The sequence below is a fragment of the Gigantopelta aegis genome, chromosome 6, assembly GCF_016097555.1.
Source record: "Gigantopelta aegis isolate Gae_Host chromosome 6, Gae_host_genome, whole genome shotgun sequence".
NCBI classification, from domain to species: domain Eukaryota; kingdom Metazoa; phylum Mollusca; class Gastropoda; order Neomphalida; family Peltospiridae; genus Gigantopelta; species Gigantopelta aegis.
This window is the reverse complement of record NC_054704.1, coordinates 31139088-31164372: the sequence shown is the minus strand read 5'-3', so window position 1 is coordinate 31164372 and position 25285 is coordinate 31139088. Positions and strand designations below refer to the sequence as shown.

General features: G+C 37.2%; 1 protein-coding gene across 1 annotated transcript; it reads right to left on the bottom strand.

Moving 5' to 3' along the window:
- Positions 1–545: 545 nt before the first annotated feature.
- LOC121376039 (growth/differentiation factor 8-like) lies at positions 546–21553 on the bottom strand. Its single transcript, XM_041503805.1, has 2 exons — positions 21234–21553; positions 546–3827 (listed from the first exon to the last, which is right to left on the bottom strand). The coding sequence occupies exons 1-2, from the start codon at positions 21508–21510 to the stop codon at positions 3028–3030; spliced, it is 1077 nt and encodes a 358-aa protein (XP_041359739.1). The 5' UTR covers positions 21511–21553; the 3' UTR covers positions 546–3027.
- Between the last annotated feature and the right edge of the window lie 3732 nt (positions 21554–25285).

Genomic DNA, 25285 nt, shown 5'->3' with positions numbered 1-25285 from the left:
GTTTCCATCTAACAGTTACTTTTGGAGGTACGTGCGTTTTTTTAAAATATGAAAAATACATTTCGTGTATTACAGACACCAGAATGGCCAGCAACACTTCACATAAACGGAAATGATTAATATAAACAATAAAATCTCAGTAAAGAAAAAAAAGAAAGAAATGTTTTTATTTAATGACGCGCACAACACATTTTATTTACGGTTATATGGCATCAGACATATGGTTAAGGACCACACAGCTATTGAGAGAGGAAACCCGCTGTCGCCACTTCATGGTCTACTCCTTTCGATTAACAGCAAGGGATATTTTATTCACCATCCCACAGACAGGATAGTACATACCACGGCCTTTGTTATACCAGTTGTGGAGCACTGACTGGAACGAGAAATAGCCCAATGGGTCCACCGACGGGGATCGATCCTAGACTGACCGCGCCTCAAGCGAACGCTTTACCACTGGGCTACGTCCCGCCACAAATCATTTAAAATCCTATAAAAACATGTTTCAATGAAAAGAACACAAAGTAACTCAATGTGCTTTTATTTATTTCGACACAGAAAAAAGAGTACATTATTAACAAGTTGATCACAAATAACACTAAAACGTTGAATAACACGTGTGCCCAATCCTTCTGTGTTTTATATGCAATAAAATATGTTTCATTCAAACAATAAGTAACATCAAATATTTAAATATTCAAGAAAATCTTCCAAATACAGTCATGCAATACCATTTACTCAGCACCCGTAATTTTCCAGAGCTCCTATATATATATATTACTCAAACTTTACACCTTTCTATTTGATATATTCTTTAAATATCATAACTTGCCTTTCATGTCGGCCCATTTCACAATCAAATATAACACTTTTACATTGAAGAGGTATCGATACAGATTCACATGTATGAAGCCTACAAATATACTCCCAAAACCTCCCAACCCAAAACAATGTTACGCCACCTGCCAAAACGTACAGTAATAATAAATAACACATAAAAATCACAATATTTATACATAAAAACAAATTATAATAAAGAGAAATTAAATAAAAACAATAAATTTAAAATAACAATGGAAATAAATAAATAGATAAATACACTTTAGTGGTACCGCACTATCATAGTTATTTCTAAGTATTAAATTACTAAGACGTCTCTGAATATGTATTAAATTAAACAGGAACTCGCTATATACTCGCTAGTTTTTCTTCTGAGATTTTAACTATACTCAAATGGCAAACTCATTCCATAATGTAAACCACAATATATATATAACACGTAATTATAAATATAATATATACGGCTAACAGCCAGTACTGATTATGACATGGTTCTCAGAAAAAAAACGTTTTAACTGTTACAGTTTAAAATATTACACCCAAAAACAAACAAACAAACAAACCATAGAAAACAAACACAAACAAAACCAAACCAAAAACCAAACACACACACACACACACAAACAAACCCCCAAAACTACAACAAAAATAGCAGTTTTATTTATGCTTGCAAATTATACAAAAAGTGGCAGTCAAAACATTCGTAGAATTAGATACTAAAGTTTGGTACACCATCATATGTTTCAAATTTTCTAAAAGCTTATTCATTCTTATAACTCTCCTGTTAATAACATATACGGCATTCCTATTTGTATATTTACATATTATTGTTTAGCGGCAACCTATCCCCCTGAAATCGGGCACCTGACCGGATTGGAACAAAGAGCGACCATGAGGTTTCTCACCAAGGAAGGTGAAAATGCTATTGAAAATAACAAGCATATGGTTGGTTGGTGATCATTATTATCTATTCGGAAATTTCAATGCCTTCCTTCATGGTACCCGGTTTAAAGATGATGGCAGTATGAAGGCTGCAAAAATGTCTGATGATGAGCCAGACAACAGTTCTAGTTTGCTGACGTCAGCAGCTTGAAAGATAATTGGGCCAAATGTATTGAAGTGAAGGATGAATATATTGAAAAATAATGTAAAAACATTTGGCCTTTCATCGCTTTCAGTACCTAGTTCTTCAAACGTTTTCACTGCCACTCGTAGCTTTGCATCACTCCTACTTCAAGCACAAACCCCAGTCCCCACTAAAAAAAAGAAGAAAAAAAAGAAAAAAGAAGATAAATAAATAATTTTAAATAATAATTTTAAAATACGAAATTGTGGCATTTTCGCAAAAGATTGATATAATCAGTTCTGCTTGTCAGCCTTCGATTTAATGGCATGTTCATGGTGTCACGCAATTGCTAAACTGGTTTTTGTTCTGCCTACATGACATGTTATAAGACAATGGTACCAGTCAAACTGCTCACGAGCTCTCCAGCCTCCTGATCACACAACAGATATTTGTACCTGAGAAGTGGTGGTAGCCACACTCAACCATAGCAACATCTTGTTTTGCTTCTTCAAACTCTCGTCTAAAGTCTAATGAATCACATCATCACTGTACTAGAAGTAGAAACTGAATACGCAGTGTGCCCAGAGTGGTCAGTGTGTCACGTAATGGACAGGCGAACAAGTACGTCTTGTTGTAGGAAATGATGATGACTGACATGGCTATACCTCAACAGAATAATAACGTGAAAAACTGTTTATGTAATTATAGCATGGATTTAATCAATTGTAGGCTGGCCAAATTTGTTTCTAAAAGTCTTCATTAGTATTTTCTCCTGTTTGTTGAAACAAGATATCAGTCCATTTCATTAATACTAATATGTAAATATTACCAGAGTTGTTTTTTAATAACGAATTTTTTTTAATATTGTTAAAAAAATAGTATGTGTGCCTGACGCCTTCGAATCTTTGTGGTACTTTACTGAACCTTTTTACCATCATGATGCCTAGTCACTCCAATAGTTAGTTCTTTGTGAAAATTTGTCACATTTTTAACAGTTTCATAAATCTGAACATCGACATTCGATTTCCACACTATTTGAGACATCACCTCCTTTTCTCTCGTTATAATACAACGGTCTTTACTTGAAACATATATATTATATATAACTTTATAAATTCACATTACGTGCAATGGCAACCATCAACTATCATGTCTGGAAAACTGGTATATCTAAGATAGCCCCGCTCGTCTAGGTGTAGAAGGGTCAGGGGACTCAAGGTCGTAGGTGAACAAGTTGGTCCCGGCAATCTGGACGGTTTAATCATATGCAGCAGAGACTGGATCCCAGCGAACGTGTGCGCCATCTTGTATCTGTGGGGACAACTTCCGGCGCAGTAATACGCGTCATATCCGGGCGGCGCTATCACCCAGTCGTCCCAGAAGAGTTCTTTGAACGAGATGTACATGTGGTACCGACAGCAGCGACTCTCCTTGTCTTCGTCGCTGCAGTCCTGTTTGGGCAGCTCTCGTCTGCGTCTTTGGGGTTTCCCAGCAGACGTGAGAATCAGCACGGGCTGAAGACCCGCGATTATGTCCGAGGACAGGAGCCCGAATATCTCTGTCCACTTTATTTCAAGGATTAACGTCTTGTGAGCGACTGGAATAATAGATTTCGGTATGTCAAAATGGGTCCATTTTTCGTCCAGGGAGTTTAGCTGTTGTTTTAGCAGCAGGGTTCGCGTGTACCTGTCCACAATGTCTGTTTCGGCTGTGCTGTAAATGTCGATGGTGGCACTCTTCAGAAGACTCGGGTATTCGTTGACTAATGTATGGAAACTTTTAGTCCACAAACACAGCTGGAGTTTCGTTATTAGGTTAAAACGTGTTACAGATGGTATCGATTTATCGAAATTAAATGCAACGTTGATATTGTGGGTGGTTTTTCCAAATTTGGAGCGTCTGTTTTTGGCAATGATCTCACCTGAAATAAAAGAAGTTTTTAAAAAATAAATATTTGTCACATGATATTCATAAACATGTACATACATACAGATAGTGGCAGGACGTAGCCCAGTGGTAAAGCGTTCGCTCGATGCGCGGTCGGTCTGGGATCTGGCGACTGGCACATCAAAGGCCGTGATATGTACTACCCTGTCTGTGGGATGGTGCATATAAAAGATCCCTTGCTGCTAATAGAAGTGGCCACAGCGGGTTTCCTCTCTCAATATTTGTGTGGTCCTTAACCATATATCTAACGCCATATAACCGTAAATAAAATATGTTGAGTGCGTCGTTAAATAAAACATTTGCTTCCTTCATACACACACATAGCCTACACGCACACACACACACACACACACACATAGCCTACACACACATACCCCCCCCCCCCCCCACACACACACACACATGGCCTACACAGATACACACACACACACACATAGCCTACACAGATACACACACATAGCCTACTAGGACACACACACATAGCCTACACAGATACACACACACACATAGCCTACACACACATACACACATATCCTATATACACACACATCCTACACACACATAGCCTACACACACGCATATCCTACACACACACACATAGCCTACACACACACAACCTACACACACACACACACACACACACCTCTATCTATCTATCTATCCATCCATCCATCTATCTATCTATGTATCTATCTATCTATCTATCTATATATATATATATATATATATATATATATATATATATATATATATATATATATATATATATATGCACATGTTTATAAATGACATACACACGCGCGCGCACACACACACACACACATACACATATATATGCACATGTTTATAAATGACATACACGCGCGCGCACATATGAAGACAGGCGTCGATAATGTTTAATACTGTTTTCGCGTTAAATTAACGTAGATAAAAGAAATAGTCGTTAACTGAGAAAAAGGAGTAAATTTGATTATCTCCTCTTAAATATAAGAAGACGGATAGAAATATTTATAAATTCGAGACTCCAGCTCTTTTTTTTCAAATTCCTATCAAATGTTTGTTTTGTTTAACGACACCACTAGAGAGCATTGCATAATTAATCATCGGTTATTGGTTGTCAAACATTTGGTAATTCTGACTTGTAGTCATCAGAGGAAACCCGCTACATCTTCCCAAATGCAGCAAGGGATCTTTTATAGGCACTTTCCCCACAGACAAAAATTCCTGGAAATAATCATTCTAGAGTATTGATAACTTTCATTCAATATATCAAAAAACTAATTTAATTTATGACAAGTATCGTTTTCAGTATGTTAATGAGTTGGCCATTCATGAAATGGTTCAAGAAGCATCGACGTTTCAAGATGAAGATAATACCTAGTAGATCAGTTTGTTAAAATAATAATTAATTGTCTTTAGAAATGGAATCACGTTGTACTGACTGACTAGAATTATTTGACAAATATCATATGTTAACCCCAAAATTAATGATAAAAATAATAATTAAACCAGTAACCTAGTATGACTGTCTGAATGATAGGCATAAATTGACATATTATAAGAATGTGTTTTTTTTGTCTATTGCTTGTATAAAAATACTGCTGATGCTTAAAATATTTTGAATTAATTTTGTTTGTATAATTTTGTGTATGTGTAATTGTATATGAAATGTTTCTAAAAATATTTTAGATATTTTGATAACAACAATTTTAAACAATGACTTTCAGATGTCAAAAGCAATAATTGAAAAATAAAAGACCACCAACTCCCCACCCACACAGACTAAAACAAAACAAAATTGCATTAAATAATAGGCTACTGTGATAGGTTTAGAGAAATAATAAGGAAGTAAAAGATATAATTATAGTTATTGTTCTTGTTAAGAATATTTTAAATACATATATTTTAAACAGTATAATCTCTGTTGGCTATTATCTTGTTTTGTTACTTAAATATAACAGTACATTAAATAGTATTTACATCACGCATGGCGTCAATTTAGAACCAGTTAAACAAACACTTTACATTGGAATCTACGAAGTGAACGAAAATACCCAGAGCATCCACCTAAAATAGAATACTACAAAGGAGGTATGTTCTACTGTTAAATACCTGGAATAGATACAGGTAATAACACTACACCAGTCAAACGTTTACACCATTAACTTTGTGTAATCATGTTCTATTTCTGATCCATGTTACGCTGCTTCTAATAATGCTGGCAGTGCTGCAGTTCTATTGTTTGTGTGATTTCTGGAAACATTTGTAACGTGACCTTGATTTTAACGGAAGACAGTTACAACCCTTAAAATAATATTAAAAATAATATGGGTTTAATTTATTCGTTATGCTTCTGTATTGGCATTTTATATGATTTAATCATTACCAGACTTCCACCGACTTTGATATGAAGGTACAATCTTTAAATGAGGTTGAATTATCCGAGATATTGCTTTTACTTTCACAAAACGTTACAAAAGAAGTCATAAATACTGAAATTGTACCCAGATACATATTATTGTTGCGTGAATTTCACTAGCTTAATGGCGACGACAACAACAGAAAACAACAACAAAAAGCAAAACAACAACCCCGTCAAAAAAAGAAACCCACAGAAAAACCAACAAAATCCACACAACAAAAACAAACACCCACAGAAAACCCCCCAACAACAAACAAAACCCCAACAACAAACAAACAAAAAACAAACGACAAACAAAAAAGCAACAACAACAACAAACGACAATAAATCAAATAAGCAAACAAAAAACAACAATATACGCAGACATTATTTATAATGTCTTAAATGAATGCCGTTTATGACAAGAGAACACGTTTAATTTTATTTTTTTTAATTGGTATTGAGACAAAAATACCCCTCCCCCAACTAACGCACGTGCGCGCACACAGGCAGGCGCACAGGCAGACACACAGGCAGGCACACGCACATGCTCACACACAAAATAAATAAGAAGCTCAACATCTTGGTAAAATGGAACCACCAAACTAGAACAAGACTTTATTACTACTACTATATTAATGTTAAAGGGTTGGAAGGAAGAAGGAAGGAAGGAAATGTTTTATTTAACGACACACTCAACACACTTTATTTACGGTCATATGGCATCAGGCATATGGTTAAGGACCACACAGATATTGAGAGAGGAAACCCGCTGTCGCCACTTCATTGGCTACTCTTTTCGATTAGCAGCGAGGGATCCTTTATATGCACCATCCCATAGACAGGATAGTACATACCAAGGAATAGCCCAATGAGGCCACCACCAACGGGGATTGATCAAAGGGTTGGACAAATATTTGGCTTGATGAGTTTCACAACAGAAACAAATAGAATAAAGTTTGTGTTGTCTAACGACACCACCAGAACACATTGATTCATTCATTATTAGCCTTTTGATGTCAAACATTTGGTATTTTGTTTACTCGTAGTATTAGAGGAAACCCGTCACATTTGCACATTAACATCTTTTATATGCAATTTCTCACAGACAGAACAGCACATACCACAGCTTTTGATATACCAGTCGTGGTGCACTGACCGGAATAAGAAATTTCCAGACGGGCCCACCAACGGGCACCTATACCGACTTGCTCTAGTCCTGTTTGGTGGCTATAATGTGAGTTATCTGGCCGAGATATTAAATTTTTAAAATAAACTAAAAAGGAAATACGCCAAAAAAAATTAAAAAATAAAGATAATAATAATTTTAAAAAATTTTTAATTTTAAAAAAAACCTATTTGTCAAATGTATTAAAAAATAAGTCACACTGAAAAAAAAAGAAGAATAAATTGAGAAAGAAAAAAACGAGGAGAAAAACTGTATATCATATGTATTTAAAAAAATTAAGTTATTTCCAGCCTACTGGTGTATAAAAAACATTTTAAAGGAGAAAAAACCCTGAAAATATAATCAAATAATGTAACAAGTATACCAAGGACATGTCAACAATAAACCCGTTAGAAGCCATTCTTTCCTTTAATTTGTAACCGGATCGTGATCTATCTCAGCTAAAGGTGCGTTCTCACTATGCGATTTGTAGTAACGAGCTATAGCATGCGATTAAGTTGTGTAACACACGGGTAAAAAATACATATGTGCTGAATGTTGACCTATTTCATTATTCAACAAAGTGCAACAACGTTGTCATGAAATACTTTCAAACACTTCAATAATTATTTATCTGAATAGTGTGTTACCCCCACCCCCTCTACACAACTATTCCAAAATAGTGGAAGTGTTTAGAAACACTAGTGCATTCCTTGGAAAACACATAAACGTATTGATACTGTATGTTCGATGCGCCGATGATTTTCTTAATTAATTAAGCCAATATACACCAAACGTCTGCATGGAAGAGAACATAATTTTATAACCCGCGCATTAGGCCATCCCGGGGCGGGATTTAGCTCAGTCGGTTGAGTGCTCGCATGAGGTGCTTACCTCACAGGATCGAAATACCTCAATGGATCAATTCAACTGATTTTTTTCTTGTTCCAACCAATGCACCACCACTATTCTAAGGCATGTGGTATGTGCTATCCTGTCTGTGGGATGGTGTATATAAACGATTCCCTGCTACTAAACGAAACATGTAGCAGGTTTCCTCTCTAAGACTATATGTCAAAATTACCAAATATTTGACATCCAATAACCGATGATTAATAAATCAATGTGTCCTAGTGGTGTCGTTAAACAAAACAATCCGATATGACGCAGGCTAAAGACCTGACTATGAGAACCATCAAATTGTAACGATTTGAGACGCACGGTACAAATTATACAGAATAGAATAGAAAAGAACAGAACAGAACAGAACAGAACAGAACAGAACAGAAATAGAAATAGAAATAGATGTTTAACAACACCCCAGCACGAAAAATATATCGGCTATTGGGTGTCGAACTATGGTAAATAAAAACAAATTATACAGTACCAATGGTATGTAAAAATAAAATACTACTATACACGTCTATCCTTCCAATTGAATAAATTTGTTTAGGGTTTTTCTCCTTCAGTCATGTGATCCACGACTGGTATATCAGTGGCTATGTAATATGTGTTATTCTTTAAAGCAAGCCATTGTATGTCAAATTAACCACGCAGTAGCAGCAAGCTTCGTTCTTCGTTGTCTAGACCCCCTACACTCCACAAAAAAACACACAAAAAAACAAGAAAAGTTAAAAGTTTGCTTTGTTTAACAACACCACTAGAACACATTGATTTATTAATAATTGACTATAGGGTGTCAATGATTTGATAATTCTGACATAATTCTGTAGTCTTCCGACAAAACCGGCTACCCCCCCCCCCCCCATGAGCAACAAGGAATATTTTACTTGCACTTTCACACAGACATGACAGCACATACCATGGCTTTTGATATACCAGTCGTGGGGAACTAATTAGAACAGGAATAAGCCAATGTGTCCGCCGTCGAGTTTTGAGCCTACAAACTCTCTACCGACAGAAAATAATATTGCTCCTCTCAAGCCAAAACATTCACTGCTATATTTTACATATTGTGTGTCATATATGCCGAGGGTGTTATTAAACAGATATTAATTTCCTTTTATTTTATATACGATTTCTTTTGATCACCTTTAAAACCACCACAGTAATAAAAAAATTGTAATGCATACTGTATATATTGACTTATTAACACATCCGATTGTTTCTCTCACAAACTTGTTTTGACATTCTTCATATTTCTAAAGAATATGTATGTTATGGCTTTCTTCATATTTATAAAGTTAAAGTTTGTTTAACTACACAACTAGGAACACGTTGATTTATTAATCATCTGCTACTGGGTGTAAAATATATATTCATAATTTTGACTTATAGTTTTAGAGAGGAAACCCGCTACATTTTGTATTCATTAGTAACAAGGGATCTTTTATATGAACCATCCCACGGTCAGGACAGCACATACTACGGCCTTTGATATACCAGTCGTGGTACACTGGCTAAAACAAGAAATAGCCTAATGACAGTGATTGACCGCGCGTCAGGCAAGCGCTTTACCATTGGGCTACATATGGCCTTCATATTTGTAAAGAATATGTTTTCGCTTTCAAAGAATCAGTCATAGATTTCCGTCTCAAAATACGATGTTTAATTAATCCAGTACAAAGATTAGTGAACTCTCAAACCTTTTGCGGGTATTGTATGTTGACAGCAGAGCGTCTGTGCGGCTCATTTATAACGTAGGTGTGTGGGTGAGTTATTGTATTTTGCGCTGTTAGTTTTTTTCTATCTGTTAAGTATGTAAGAGACACTTTAAGTTCCTTGTCAGCTACAGCACAAGCAGCTTCACAAGATATCGTCTAGCACGTGATGTATTGATTCCGTCGTAAATCCAGCGATCATCGTAAACGAGAAATAATTAATATTTTAACGTAGTTCTATTATGTGCCATCTTGCTGTGTAAGTCAAATACACTGGAAGTGAATGATCTAGAAGTCGGTACACAAAGGGGTGACTGCATTTTTCTACACAAAAAAGTAAAGTTTGTTTTATTTAACGACGCCACTAGAGCACATTGATTTTTTTATCTTATCATCGGCTATTGGACGTCAAACATATGGTCATTCTGACACTGGTTTTTTTTAGAGGAAACACGCTGTCGCCACATAGGCTACTCTTTTATGACAGGCAGCAAGGCATCTTTTATTTGCGCTTCCCACAGACAAGATAGCACAAACCATGGCCTTTGTTGAACCAGTTATAGATCACTGGTCGGTGCAAGTGGTTTACACCTACCCAGTGAGCCTTGTGGAGCACCACTCAGGTTTTTTTTTTCCACACCGCTCCTTCCTCCTCCATAAAACAAATAATATAAAAAGAAAACAGTTTATCTTTTATTTATAGTATAAACATTTTCAGCACAGGAAGTTAAAAATTTACTATGTTGTGATTCTTCTTTTTTAACCGTAGGTTAAGTTAGGTAGTTTTTACGTACATGTTAAGAGCCAGCTGTTGTAGCACACGCCTATCATAGGCGCGAGTGTTAGTTTGTGCCAACTCTTTAGTCCATACCAGACTTTTTACCCTCCCCTTCCCCATAATTTTAAATTAGGTACGGTCTTGTTGATTATCGCCTAACTCTTAAAGGGACATTCCTGAGTTTGCTGCAATTTTTAAGATGTTATCGACTAACATAGACTTTTTAACGATTGTAATTACATATCCAAAAAAAAATTCTGCATAAAATATTAGTGGCTGTATATTCAATGTGTTTCTGATCGTTCTAATATTTGTAATAGGTTAGATTTCATTTTATTTCCAAAAATAAATGTTTTCGTACGCACGAAATTATTTGAAGACAAAATCCAATTTGTGCTTCTTACAAATATTAAGACGACCAGAAACACATTGAATATACAGACACTGATATTCTAAACAAGAAAATATATTTAATATGTAAGTTTAATCGTAGAAATATTTTATTAGTCTGGAAACATCTTAGGCTACAATGCAGCAAACTCAGGAATGTCCCTACACATTCCAATTCTGTATAACTTATTAATAAATACATTATGTTTTGTGGGGTGTTTTTTATGTGCGTGTTTTTTTGTTTTTTTTAAATATTGCTTTTGTATTCGTACTGTATTTCTCTAAATTATTGACAAATTACTCAGTTCCAGCTTTACATTTTCCCCGAGGGTGGGTGGGATGGTAATATTAATCGACAGATTATTATTTTACGAGAGGGCGATAGTTGCTAATTGTGTAAATAAAGTCTTGTCTTGGTCTTCAAATGCGCTTATTTTATTTCGATAAATGTGTTTAATGTTTCTATCGAATTACGTTTTAAATCAAAAACGTAATTGTCCTTGCCATACATCCAAGCTATTAAAGGGACATACCCTAGTTTTTAAACACTAAGGCATATTTTTTACTATTAGAGCAAATTTTTGATAACTGAAATCATACTTTACTTAGATTTTATTCTTTACATTATCCATTTCCATACATTCGAAGTGTTTTTGGTCATTCTGGTGTTTTTAATATCACAAAATGCAGTTCTTATATTTTAGAGGGTATATCACCATTATAAAGTCACAGACTAGATATAGAGGTACGGGCTCCCAATTTTGTAGGGGGAGGTGGGCGGGCTGGCGTTTGCCCGAATTAAACGAAAATGCCCGAATCTGCATGACAACATTTAATCATATTAGCATTACTACCAAACAGCTATATAGGGTTGCAAACGAATCACTACGCATTTTTACATGGATTACAACTAATTTTGAGGGTGGAATGATGGAAATAAATGGTCTCAGGTTAGCACATTTTGCCCGAATATTTATAATTTTTGCCCGAATTTGAGGTTTTGTTCCAGGACTAGAGGGGCAGTTGAACCCCCACCCCACAGACGTCGGGTGTCCGCGCAAACGATCCGAAATCGACTGCGAACTGCTCACGTCCACGCACGGCGCCCATATGTTGGACCCATTTTAACCCAATTTCATCGACGTCAACGTCAACTGTGGGCACAACGCCACTTGCGAAGAACTAAGAGGGAATGGAATAGAGTCGTGTTTAGCGATGAATCAAGATTCACACTGCGATTTGCCGATGGTAGGCAGAGGGTTTGGAGACGATGTGATGAACGTCATGCTCAGTGTTGTGTCAGTGAAGTTGACAAATTGTCAGGCGGAAGTGTAATGGTTTGGGGTGCTTTCTGTGGAAATAGCCGTTCTCGACTTCTTGTCATCCGTGGCAACCTCCACGCTGCTGCATACCGCGAGCAGGTGCTGGCCCAGGAACGTGTGCCCTTCATGGCAGCTCATGGTCCAGGCCTGATCTTTCAGCATGACAACGCCTGACCCCACACAGCCATCTTGACAAGGGATTACCTGAGGAACGCATTGCACCTATGTCATAGATTGGCCTTCAAGGTCGCCCGACCTGAATCCCATCGAGCATCGAAGAAGACGCCTTCACACTCTCAAGAACCCTCCACAGACTTTGCAGGAACTTGGTGCCTCCTTAGTGAAACAATGGCGCCGTATCCCTAATGCAGTCTTTACACGCATCAGGCAGTCATTGACGAGGCGTTGCCTTACAGTTATGGGTACACATGGTGGGCATACGCGCTACTGAACCTGTGATTTCATCAGACGACCCTGCTTGTGAATTACCATTTTGACTGTTTGTGGTTTGACGAATGCTGTGGGCGCATCGAACAGATTTTTGACTATTATTTTGACATTTATTCCTATTCTTTTTTGGACGTCATACAATAAAAAATATCTTATTTAACACGTTCTTCTGTCATATTTGCTAATTAGCCAAGATGAAACGGATGTGAAGTTTTTTATTTGATACAGATTTAATCATGCACTTTTACAAAAAAAGTAAATACGATTTCTATATTTTCACTGTAGCTAAAAATATAGTGAAAATACGACTTTTCACCGGATATCACTTTTATCGTTTCCGTAGATGTACATATTTCATTGCTATGTATATAATAAATGTGTATATTACCCCAGCGGGAACTTGTGCATTGGTGTAACGTACAATAGTATTGGACGATTCAGCTTTTGAAAAACAATGACTTTGCCTGTATTAAACAGACGTCATCACGAGTTGGCCACAATGTACACACTGCAGTCACTTAGCTTAAAGTTTTTATTGTTAAATATGTAATGAAATGCTATTTTAATACAATACATTGTAGACTTTGAACAGAATAAACAGAACTTTGTTTTTTGTAAATTATCTGTGGTCGTGAATAAAGTATAAAGTTGTAGCAATACTTAGAATAGAGTGTAAAGTTGTTTACATCGTTTCTATATATACACAAAGCTATAAACATGTATGAATAACGAAATAGAAGGATTTTAGAAATAAAAAAGATAAGATAATAAAGAAAATAACAAACTCGGTGTCAGTTATTATCAAATTTATGTCCCTCGTAAAACAATTTTCTCGTTAAAGCTCGTTACAATTGAACATTATTTCACTCAGGACATAAATTTGATAATGACTGGTAACTTGTTTATTATACTCTGTATATTGCATGGCTCAAAATTAATTTTGTGAAGTGGAAAGCAATCTTTGCTTCTCAAATTTTAAGATGGAAGCAAATGGCAGAAATTAGGAGGTATTCTAGAAATTAGTCTCAAACTTAGTCCTCATAAATTAGACTTGTAGTGTATCTTTTGTTAAACATCAGTGCAGAAGACTTGAGGACAATGTGTCTGTCTGTCTCTCGCTCGCTCGCTCTCTCTCTCTCTCTCTCTCTCTCTCTCTCTCTCTCTCTCTCTCTCTCTCTCTCTCTCTCTCTCTCTCTCTCTCTCTCTCTCTCTCTCTGTGTGTGTGTGTGTGTCTCTGTTTCTATCTCTCTCCCTTTCTCGGCTTTCGTATGTACAAAATTATTGAGACCAAATTCCAAATCTAAAGTTGTTTAGTCTTATATCCTAAACATCCTAAACAAGAAACTATATTTAGTATGTAATTTTAGTTGTTACAATGGTAGCACACTCTGAACAGTCTCCTTGATTCGATAAATGAACTCAATTAAATTGGAATGAAACGAAATACACGTATAAGAAGACATTTTAAGATATCGTCGACTTTCCACTCTTGCATGTTCAAAAACAAAATTAAAGGAAACCCTTCAAATTTAATTCGTACAATTTATGAAATATTCAAATATGTGTAGGCATACGGGTGTTCTGGGGATAGGTCCTCCTGCAGCTCTTCAATGGGGGTTTTCTCAAAAAGCTTGATATTAGTGTTGACATTTACTGTACTTTAACCGACCAATCGACGATCTGTTAGGAATGAATATTCACCCTCAATGATCATCTTCAAAAAACAACAAACCCTCCGTAATTAATTTTAAACATATGACTATCTAGATACTAGTATATAGCATATAGTTACGACTGATGGAGTGTATATTGTTTTTGCATTTACCTTAGGTTGATACCCAATAGCCGATGTATTTTTCGTGCTAAGGTGTTGTTAAACATTCATTCATTCGTTCGTTCGTTCTTTCGTTCATTCATTCATTCGTTCATTCGGCTATTTCTCGCTCTAGCCAGTGCACCACAACTGGTATATCAAATGTCGTGGTATGTGCTATCCTGTCTGTGAGATGGTGTATATAAAAGATACCTTGCTACTAATGGAACAATGTAGCGGGTTTCCTTTCTAAGACTAGATGTCAAAATTACCAAACGTTTGACATGCAATAGCCGATGATTAATAAATCAATGTGCTCTAATTGTGTCGTTAAACAATACTGACACACTTTGAATGTATTACTATAACATGTTAACATGTATTCTCGTACGTCAACGTGGGTTTCTGGGTTCACAACCAGGATCTTTTAATGCAATTAACACAAAATATGAAAACTCAAAATTTGGAGTAAACCTGAAAATGTGTGCAGTATATTCACAATACTTTGCACGTGTAAACCGCATACGTTGGACGCATAAAAGGCACACATTGATTGTTGGATAAGTCAGTGTGAAACAATGCCAGGACTTAACAATGATCAGAGGGAGCGACCATTAGGAATGCTGATTGGTGGAATTTCGCAACAGCGGGTAGCTAGGAATTTTCAAGGGCACCCTTCGAGGTTGAATGACGATATAACCTGACTGGAAGTGTTCGTGATCATTCTCGACCAGGTCACAAGGTCACTTCTGGCCATGACCATGAGCAAATTGAAGTCTGGTAATTCGGTGTCGAATTACTGTAATTGGAATTATGTACCTACCATGGCGTCATCTCGTGTTTCTATATATATATATATATATATATATATATATTGAGGAAAAAACCCACCCCAACAAAACAATATATACTATATGCATGTAAATTATGTTGGCGTCATATACCAGATACCGTATCAGACCGATTAACAACCAAGGTAGACATCGGTACGCCCCCGTCCTTTTTATATACTGAAAACAAAAAAACAGCAGCTACAACAACAAATTAAAGCCTTTTAAGCGTAATATTTTTTTTAATGTCGCATATTTAACGAAGTACTTTGAACGTACACTTGGCGATTATGTTACAGATGAGTCAACCTAAAAAGTAAGGATATCGGCGATATGACTACAGTCTACAGTCAAAGCTGTTATAATTCATTTCAACTTATTTTCGTGCTTATATCCAATTACGGTTCAAGCACGCTGCTCCGGGCACACATATCAGCTATCTGGGCTGTCTGTCCAGGACAGTGGGTTAGTGGTTAGTGAAAGAGAAGTCGATGTAGTGATCTTACACCTATCCATTGAGTCGTTAAAATACGCTCTGGGTGGGAGACGGTACCAGGTTGCGAACCCAGTACCTATCAGCCTTATGTTCGATGTATTAACCACGACACTACCGAGGCCGATGCTATTATAAAAGGCACATTGTCTGAAAACTGTTTACTTGTGTTGGTTATGATTCATCTGTATAAGTGCTTATATAATTATTGTTTTTTTATAATACGTATACTAAATTTGATCAGTTTTGTTTCAATCAAAATATTAATTTAAAATAGCATTTGTATGACTTGTGACTATCTAGATATGGTGTGGGTATAGCCTAAATCTAATAATAATAATATATAGTTAAATAATTTCAACTCGCCATCTGTATACATTCCTAAAGTTGCACATGTTGTGCTCTTTTTGCTTGCATTCATTATTAATCGACCTCACACATAATCGTTGCAGGATTAACTTGCGAATAACAAAACAATTAATGTGTTGCCATTCAGCGTAAACAGTGGGGTGTTTTTTTCAAGAATCCATAAAAATGGTTTGTTTTTGTTTAGCAATACCACTAGAGCACATTGATATATTAATTATCGGCTACTGGATGTCAAACATTTGGCAATTTTGACACCGCTTAATTTTTTTCCATTAGTAGCAAGGGATCTTTTATATGCATCATCCCACAGACATGATAGCATACACCACGGTCTTTAATAATCCAGTCGTGGTGCACTGGCTGGAACGAGAAATTGCTCAATGTGCCCACCGACGAGGAACAATTCTAGACTGACCGTGCATCAGCCGAGCACTTTACCACAGGTCAATATTTTGTTTTTTGTTTTTTGTTTTGTTTTGTTTTGTTTGTTTGTTTGTTTGTTTTTGTTTTGTCAACATGGAGATGCAATTCAAATTAAACTATGATGTCACGTGTTAATAAAACAAAATAGCAGTAAATGAAATTATTTGGATGTACTATTTTGTGATCATGAACTTTAAGTTATATAAACTTTACATTTCACGAGAAAAATGAATCCATATTTTTGTTATATAACTTTAAGGCTTCCTCTTTAGGCATGCACCTTTCTTTAAAGACCACCTACGTATTATCCTAATTCATCTAATATGCCAGTTGTGACACGACTACCTTTATACAGTTAACTATGTTATTAGTTCGCCTTTTACTACTTCCGTAGATGACAGCTTCTGACAAAAGTTTGTTTTATTTAACGACGCACATTGATTTTTTTTTATCTTATCATCGGCTATTGGACGTCAAACATATGGTCATTCTGACACTTTTTTTTAGAGGAAACCCGCTGTCGCCACATAGGCTACTCTTTTACAATAGGCAGCAAGGGATCTTTTATTTGCGCTTCCCACAGGCAGGATAGCACAAACCATGGCCTTTGTTGAACCAGTTATGGATCACTGGTCGGTGCAAGTGGTTTTCACCTACCCATTGAGTCTTGCGGAGCACTCACTCAGGGTTTGGAGTCGGTATCTGGATTAAAAATCCCATACCTCGACTGGGATCCGAACCCAGTACCTTCCAGCCTGTAGTCCGATGGCTTAACCACTGCGCCACCGAGGCCGGTAGCTTCTGACAAGTTTCACTGTAACCTTTAATAAGATCGCTGCTAAGGAGTCACCAGTTTTAAATTTCATATTAATATTTCTGCAATCAAATCTAAAACAACCTTTGTCTTAAGTAGCCATCTGACTATAATGAGGTCAACGTGGCCTCGATTAAAAGGTATCCTGTGTTGTGTGTTGTTCTATCTATAGATAGGTACATAAAACACATCCCAAAATAGAGCATGGTGGTCTATGGTGATTGTTTTTAATACTTCAATATTGTTCAAAACAAAAGACAGCATTTAGAACAATTTTAGTTAAGGAATGCACAACAAACAGACATACGCCAGGGGAAGGTCTAGATGCAAATACTAAACCTAAACGATTTCGTCATGAGCAGGGTGATCCCGACACCATTGACACCACTCACCCCTTGATCCGCCGAGGGCCCAGGGTGGTCGGTCCTTTATGTTTGGCCAAGTAAAAAATATTTGCCTTTATATAAGGGAGGAGTCTTCTTGATCAACGCCTCCGAATGACACTACAATAATGTTACACCCTCAGTGAAACGCTGCAAATCGCCTTGCAGCTTGGCAGTGAAACTACAAAGTTTCCATGAAAATTTAATAAGAAATGAAGTCTGAAGACGTCGTAATTTCTATTTTTAGTAACAATGACATTGATCTTTGGCGCAGATTTGGCAGAGGGGCGAAAATCGGACGAGAAATAAACGTTTAAAGTTTGTTTTTGTTGACCGACACCACTATAGCATATTTATTTATTTATTTATTATCCGGCGAGCACTGTACCACCGGGCTACGTCCCGGCTCTGGATGAGAAATGAAGTCGTTGTAACGTGACGTGGTAATTTTGTGTTTTTTTAGTAACAGTGGCCTTGATCTTTAATGCAGAGTGGCGAAGCGTGAACTCATTCAAGATATCATGATTATATTTCTATATGTGAAGTTTCATGAAAATCGGATGAGTAATGAGTCGGCAGAGCGGTTACGTCATAAATTCTATTTTTAGTAACAATGACCTTGACGTTTAAAGCGAAAGACCCTAGTTGTTTAAACACTAAGGCATATTTTTTACCTAGACTAGTTTCAACCCGTAAAAATGGACACTAAGTTTGGTTACTTTACAACAAATTTATATACAACAGAGTGAAACAAGAGTCTGTGACGTTGAAATACCTTTAAAAATAAGACTAAAACATAACTGCATAATCATTACTTCTCAGACGCATGTGCGTTTTTAAAAATATGAAAAATGCATTTTGTGCTATTAGAAACACCAGGGTGACCAGAAACACTTTAGTATACGGAAATGGATAATCTAAACAATAACATATATATGTAATGTTTGATTTCAATTATCATAAATGGCTCTAATAGTGAAAAATATGCGTTAGTGTTTAAAAACTAGGGTCTGTCCCTTTAACACAATTTTGAAAAGAAATGTGCATAACATTCAAATGGAAATTTAATATAATTAATAAATAATAATAATATAAAAACAATCCTTGTAGACAAATGACAAATGACAAGTTCAACACTTGCATAAAAATACTCAAAAATGTATTTAGCGCAGGTGTTTGAAGTTTGCTTTCAACTTATTTTTTTCACGTTTAAAACTGTGTTCATAACTACTTGGTATCCATTTCGTGAAAGGGGCGGGACGTAGCCCAATGGTAATTCGCTCGCTCGATGCGCGGTATGTCTGGGATCGATCCCCGTCGGTGGGCTCATTGGGTTATTTCTCGTTCCAGCCAGCGCACTGTGACTGGTATATCAAAGGCCGTAGTGTGTATAAAAGATCCCTTGCTGCTAATCGAAAAGAGTAGCCCATGAAGTGGCTACAGCGGGTTTCCTCTCTCAATATATGTGTGGTCCTTAGCCATATGTCTGACTCCATATAACCGTAAATAAAATGTGTTGAGCGCGTCGTTAATAAAACATTTCCTTCCTTTCTTCCATTTTGTGAAATGTATGTTCTATTGTAAAAGACAACCAGAATAACATATAATCATTATATACCATGAACATGTTCGACAATAAGAACGTAATCTCATTTTACAATATTACAGAGGACATTTCCTGTTTTCTGTCAACCTTTTTCCCCGTCTAAAACTGTTGAAGTTTTTGTTCAACGATACCACTTGAGCACGTTGATTAATTACTCATCGGCTATTGGATGTCATACATTTGGTAATTTTGGTATTTCCGACTCGTAGACATAAGAAAAAATCCGCTACATGTTTTTCACTATCAGCAAGGGATTTTTATATGCACTTCCCTACAGACAGGAAAGCACATACCACGGCCTTTGACAAGTTTTGGTTCAGTTGAATAGATCCACCGAGGTGGTACGATCCGGCGACGCAAACATCTCAGGCGAGCGCTCAACCGACTGAGCTAAATCCCGCCTTACTTCCCCGCCCCGTCTAAAATTGTGTTTATAACTTTTTTCCAATTAATCAAAAGTAGGGCTCTGTTTTAAAACGTAAAAACTATCACAATGAAATATAAACGTCTTGTCATTAATTTTATATTGTTACATAAATTTACATAGAGTACATTCCATATTTTTTGTCAAATCTGATTTATATGTCTGCAATAATATGACAGGAGTCCAGTGTGTGTTACACGTGTGCAGTGAAATTGTAGACTTTACGAGATGACTCTGGAATCAAATGTAATAGGAAACACGATTAAAAATAATTTATTAGTTAACGGTCGTAAAATTACTTTATTCCTAACACAAAGGAGGGAAGGGACGTACTCCAGTGGTAAAGCACTCGCTCGATGCGCGGTCGGTCTAGGATCGATCCCCGTCGGTGGGCCCATTGGGCTATTTCTCGTTCCTGCCAGTGCACCACGACTGGTATACCAAAGGCCGTAGTATGTACTACCCTGTCTATGGGATGGTGCATATAAAAGATCCCTTGCTGCTAATCGAAAAGAGTAGCCCATAAAGTGGCGACAGCGGGTTTTCTCTCTCAATATCTGTGTGGTCCTTAACCATATGTCTGACGCCATATAACCTTAAATAAAATGCGTTGAGTGCGTCGTTAAATAAAACATTTCCTTCCTTCCTTCTTAACACAGAGAGAAGTACCACTAATTTATTGCCGCCACTGTACATTTCGACTCAAATTTGGCTGAAGTTGGTGCATTAGTTTGATAAATCGACGTTATCGAAACATCTAAATATGAGTTATTGAAGCTCATTTGTTTTTATGACGTGATGTCGATTAGCAGAAATTTATTATTATTATTTTTTTTTATTTTTGCTGCACTCCATTACAATAGGTATTATATACATCGACCCGTGATATATATTTTCTTTGATCATGTGCACTGTAACGGGATATAACCCTTTAGGGACAATGGTAGAAGTGTCTTAGGCCCATCTCAAGCGAAAGGTACTTCCTCTTACCTTTCTGTTTTTTTCAATAGCCAATATATATTTCGTGCTAATGGGTCATTAAACCATATCAGTTAAATCATAATATTTATTTCATTTCTAATGATGACCACTTACCTATAACGAAAGATCTGGTTAAGCTGGGGTTTTCGGACACCGAATCTTGATGGCGAATTAGGGAAGCGAGGGTCATAGACTGCGCCTTCGTATTGTTCCGCCAATATCCGTGTCCCACCGTCGTCCCATTGCCATAGGACCGGAAGACCCTTTTTCTCAAGTTCTCGATGTGCTCTTGTCTCCAGCCATGATGGCTGTCGTGGACGAATTTGGAATGACATAAAAAGTTAGCAAGTAGTGTAGAAAAAACCATCCACCTAACCGTCACCGTGTCCATGTCTCGACCCGAAACGACCAACCAAGCAGTCGATACCCGATGGGAAACGCACGTCAGTTTGTGATGGCAATTAATGCGACAGAATGGACACTAGGTGCAATTATCTTCCTTTTCCGATACAAAATTAACCTTCCGAGAATACAGCATGCACGTTTGACGAACAATACGTTTATACAAAAATGACTGAATAATTCGTGAAGTAATCAGCGACAACTGCCCACCCACGCGCCTATAATTCTTAATTCACCGGCATAATGACAGTTAAAGAAATGGGCTGATGGCAATCGGGTTTGTAAGAATACACAATGTTTTTGAATGGCGCGGATCTCTGAAGGTCCTCCGGCCAAGCGCTGCTCATTATTTCGTCTGTTCTTGCTCTAAAGTGTTAAACAGACCCAAACACTTGCATGTTGTGCAGAGCCAAACACTTTGCATTTTACACGGCGTTAGAATATTTGCGACGAGCCTTTATAAACAGTAGCGAGGACTTCGTGTTATTTGTTTTGATAAAGGTATGCAACCAGAAGTTGTAAAGACGAGACCGTGTTATGGGCGAGTCGCATAACTTGATTAAAGAAGCGCTAACCCCGCCCTTCATAAATCTAGTAATGATTTAGCAGATATGATTATGATTGCGTGCGAACATGCGCAGTGGTGTGGTTTTGTTTTTTTCAACAAGGGTGTGACTGTTGTTGTAGGTGGGATTTTAAGCTACTTCGTCTAGTACACCCGTGTTGATAAAGGCAAAGACCAGAGTGTATAAGCGCTTTCTACCACGCATGGCCTTAATTGTATGGGTTTTTTTCTTCAGCTGATATCGAAAGAACGCCGATGATCCAAGCATTTTATATACTAATTTTAGTAGTCACGCTATAAACAGAACCAAGAACATTTTTTCTTCATCGGTTTGGCGGAGGTAAGGACAATATCAAGAGACAAACAAACACTACTGTCACAAATCAATAGGAGGGATATTTGGAGATATGTGTGCGTGCGCGCGCATATGTATTTACATGTGTGGGGGAGGTGGCCGAGGGAGTGGTGATTTCCTATTCATCTAAGATATGCTTAGTAAAGAAACTAAATTGTATATATTTACTATTGGGAAAATACAGGTCCGGATGTATACTCTCGCATTAAAGGAAAATTTACTTTTTGAAAAATACTTGATGGATTGAAAACACACATATATATATATATATATATATATATATATATATATATATATACTCTTCAAAAAAAGTTGGGGAACTGTAATAAGAATTTACAATTGTCAAAATTGTAAGGTATATTAGCTGTGGGGAATGTTTATATGATGGGATAGTGAATTAATTGGACAAACATTACAACCGGTAGTTCAGTATTAAAGTAGTTTTTATGACCACCAAAGATCTTGAAGGACGATTGGGGTCAGAAGTGAAATTTGAAAGTTGACGGTTTTTTTATCAGTAGTGGGTGATACTGCCAAAATATGTTAGACATTAATTCAGTCGACGAGACATACTGCGTATGAGTCTCCCAGTGGCCATTTGAGGGAGTCTGTTCCACTCCTCTTGCAGCGCCTGATCACGTTCCGCTAACGTGGTCGGCGGTCTTTGACGTTGACGCACACTTTTCCATATCATGTCCCAGGCGTGTTCATTGGGGAAAGGTCTGGGCTCATTGCTGGTCATGGCATTCGATAGATGTTGTGCTGCTGGAGGTGAGCATTGACGGTTCGTTCACGGTGAGCACGGGCATTGTCGTCCTGAAAAACAAAACGTCCACCCACACGCCTAGCAAACGGGACGGTAGTACTGCCCAGTGGCCTTTCCTTGCACAATATGGAGGGCGGTTCTGTCAATCATAGTGATACCACCTCATACCATAACCGATCCACCGCCAAATATGTCATGAAATCGCATTGTGACGTTGGCGTGCCGTTCGTTTCGTCATCGCCAGACCCGACCACGTCTGCCAAGGAAGTCCAAAGCGAATAGGGACTCATCTGAAAACATGACACGTGATCAGCGACGAATACCCCAGTTCTGACGCTCCCAACACCATTCACGTCTGTGGGCAATGTGACGATTTGTCAAGGTAGGCACAACCCGGGACCGTCGAGCATGAAGATGGGCTGCATCTCGGACACCAGTAGCCTGATGAAGGTTTGCAACAATTTGATTTGCCGTTTGAGCTCGATTTCTTAGAGCCAGGTTACACACAAGGATTGGGCACAGATTATCCAACTTATGATGCCCTCTATTAATTACAGACTTTAAATTGTAAATTAATTGCGACTGCAATTTTCAATAAATCAGTCAATAAATAAATACATAAATAAATAAGAAAGAAAGAAAGAAAACGTTTGTGAAAAACGACTGAATAAACTGAAAGTATAAAAATGGAAAGGAAATCTAAATAATCGATGGTTTAACAATGGTATTCATCATTTTATATTCTCAGACAGCTCAGCTGGTCAATATGTTTATCCGTTGTGGGGATGGTTAGAAGTTAAAGTTTGTTTTGTTTAACGACACCACTAAAGCATATTGATTTATTAGTCATCGGGATTTGGATGTCAGGCATTTGATAATTTTTTACATGTAGTCTTGGAGGAAACCCGCTACATTTTACCAGATTTGCGAGGGTGGGATGTAGCCCAGTGGTAAAGTGCTAGTTAGAATTGCGGTCGGTCTAGGATCGATCCCCGTCGGTGGACTCATTGGGCTATTTCTCGTTCCAGCCAATTCACCATGATTGGTATATCAAAGAACGTGGTATGTGCTATTCTGTTTGTGGGAAAGTGCATATAACGGATCACTTGCTGAAAAATGAAACACAACACCTCTATTGGAATAACATAGAGTTGATCTGTTGTAACAAGATGTTCTTAATGAATTATAATTACAGGTTATGTTTGAGGTAACGAACTAGTACATAACTCCTCTCACCCACCCCTCACCCCTTCTGTCACGGCTCAGGCGTTTCGCAATCCACGGCACTGGTAAGAACAGTAACAAATAAAACGGGTTTGTTTAACATAGCAGACATACTTTAAGAAGATTATACCTGCAATAAAACTGCTATAAATAGGAAATTCCACTGTAGCTGTATTGTGTATATATATATATATATATATATATATATATATATATATATATATATATATATATAGCTCAGGGAAATTTACGGGTGTGCTTTAAATTAGAAAGACAACAACGACTTTGTTTATCAATTATGTGACCTTTATTGCAGTTCGATAAGAATAGTCTATGTGGCGGCAAAGAATTCCTCTCCGTCTCCAGCTCACATGTCGAAGGAAAGAAGGAAATGTTTTATTTAACGACACACTCAACACATTTTATTTACGGTTATATGGCGTCGGACATTTGATTAAGGACCACACAGATATTGAGGGAGGAAACCTGCCGTCGCCACTTCATGGGCTACTCTTTTCGATTAGCAGGAAGGGATCTTTTATATCTCAAGTAATCATATATGTTAGATATCAGTTGAAGTCTAATTCTGTCTGCACGTAACATGAAATTTGATTGGCCAATCAAATCAATTTTCAACATTAAAACTGACAAAAACCGACCACAACTATTTACGCTATATGTTTCCATTTCATGTTAACTAGTTTATCGTGCCCATATACCACTGGGGTTTCGAACACGCCCATCCCGAGTCGACCTCCGATATCACGTGTAGGTAGGTAGGTAACTAGTTTATCGTGCTCATATACCACTGGGGTTTCGAACACGCCCATCCCGAGTCGACCTCCGATATCACG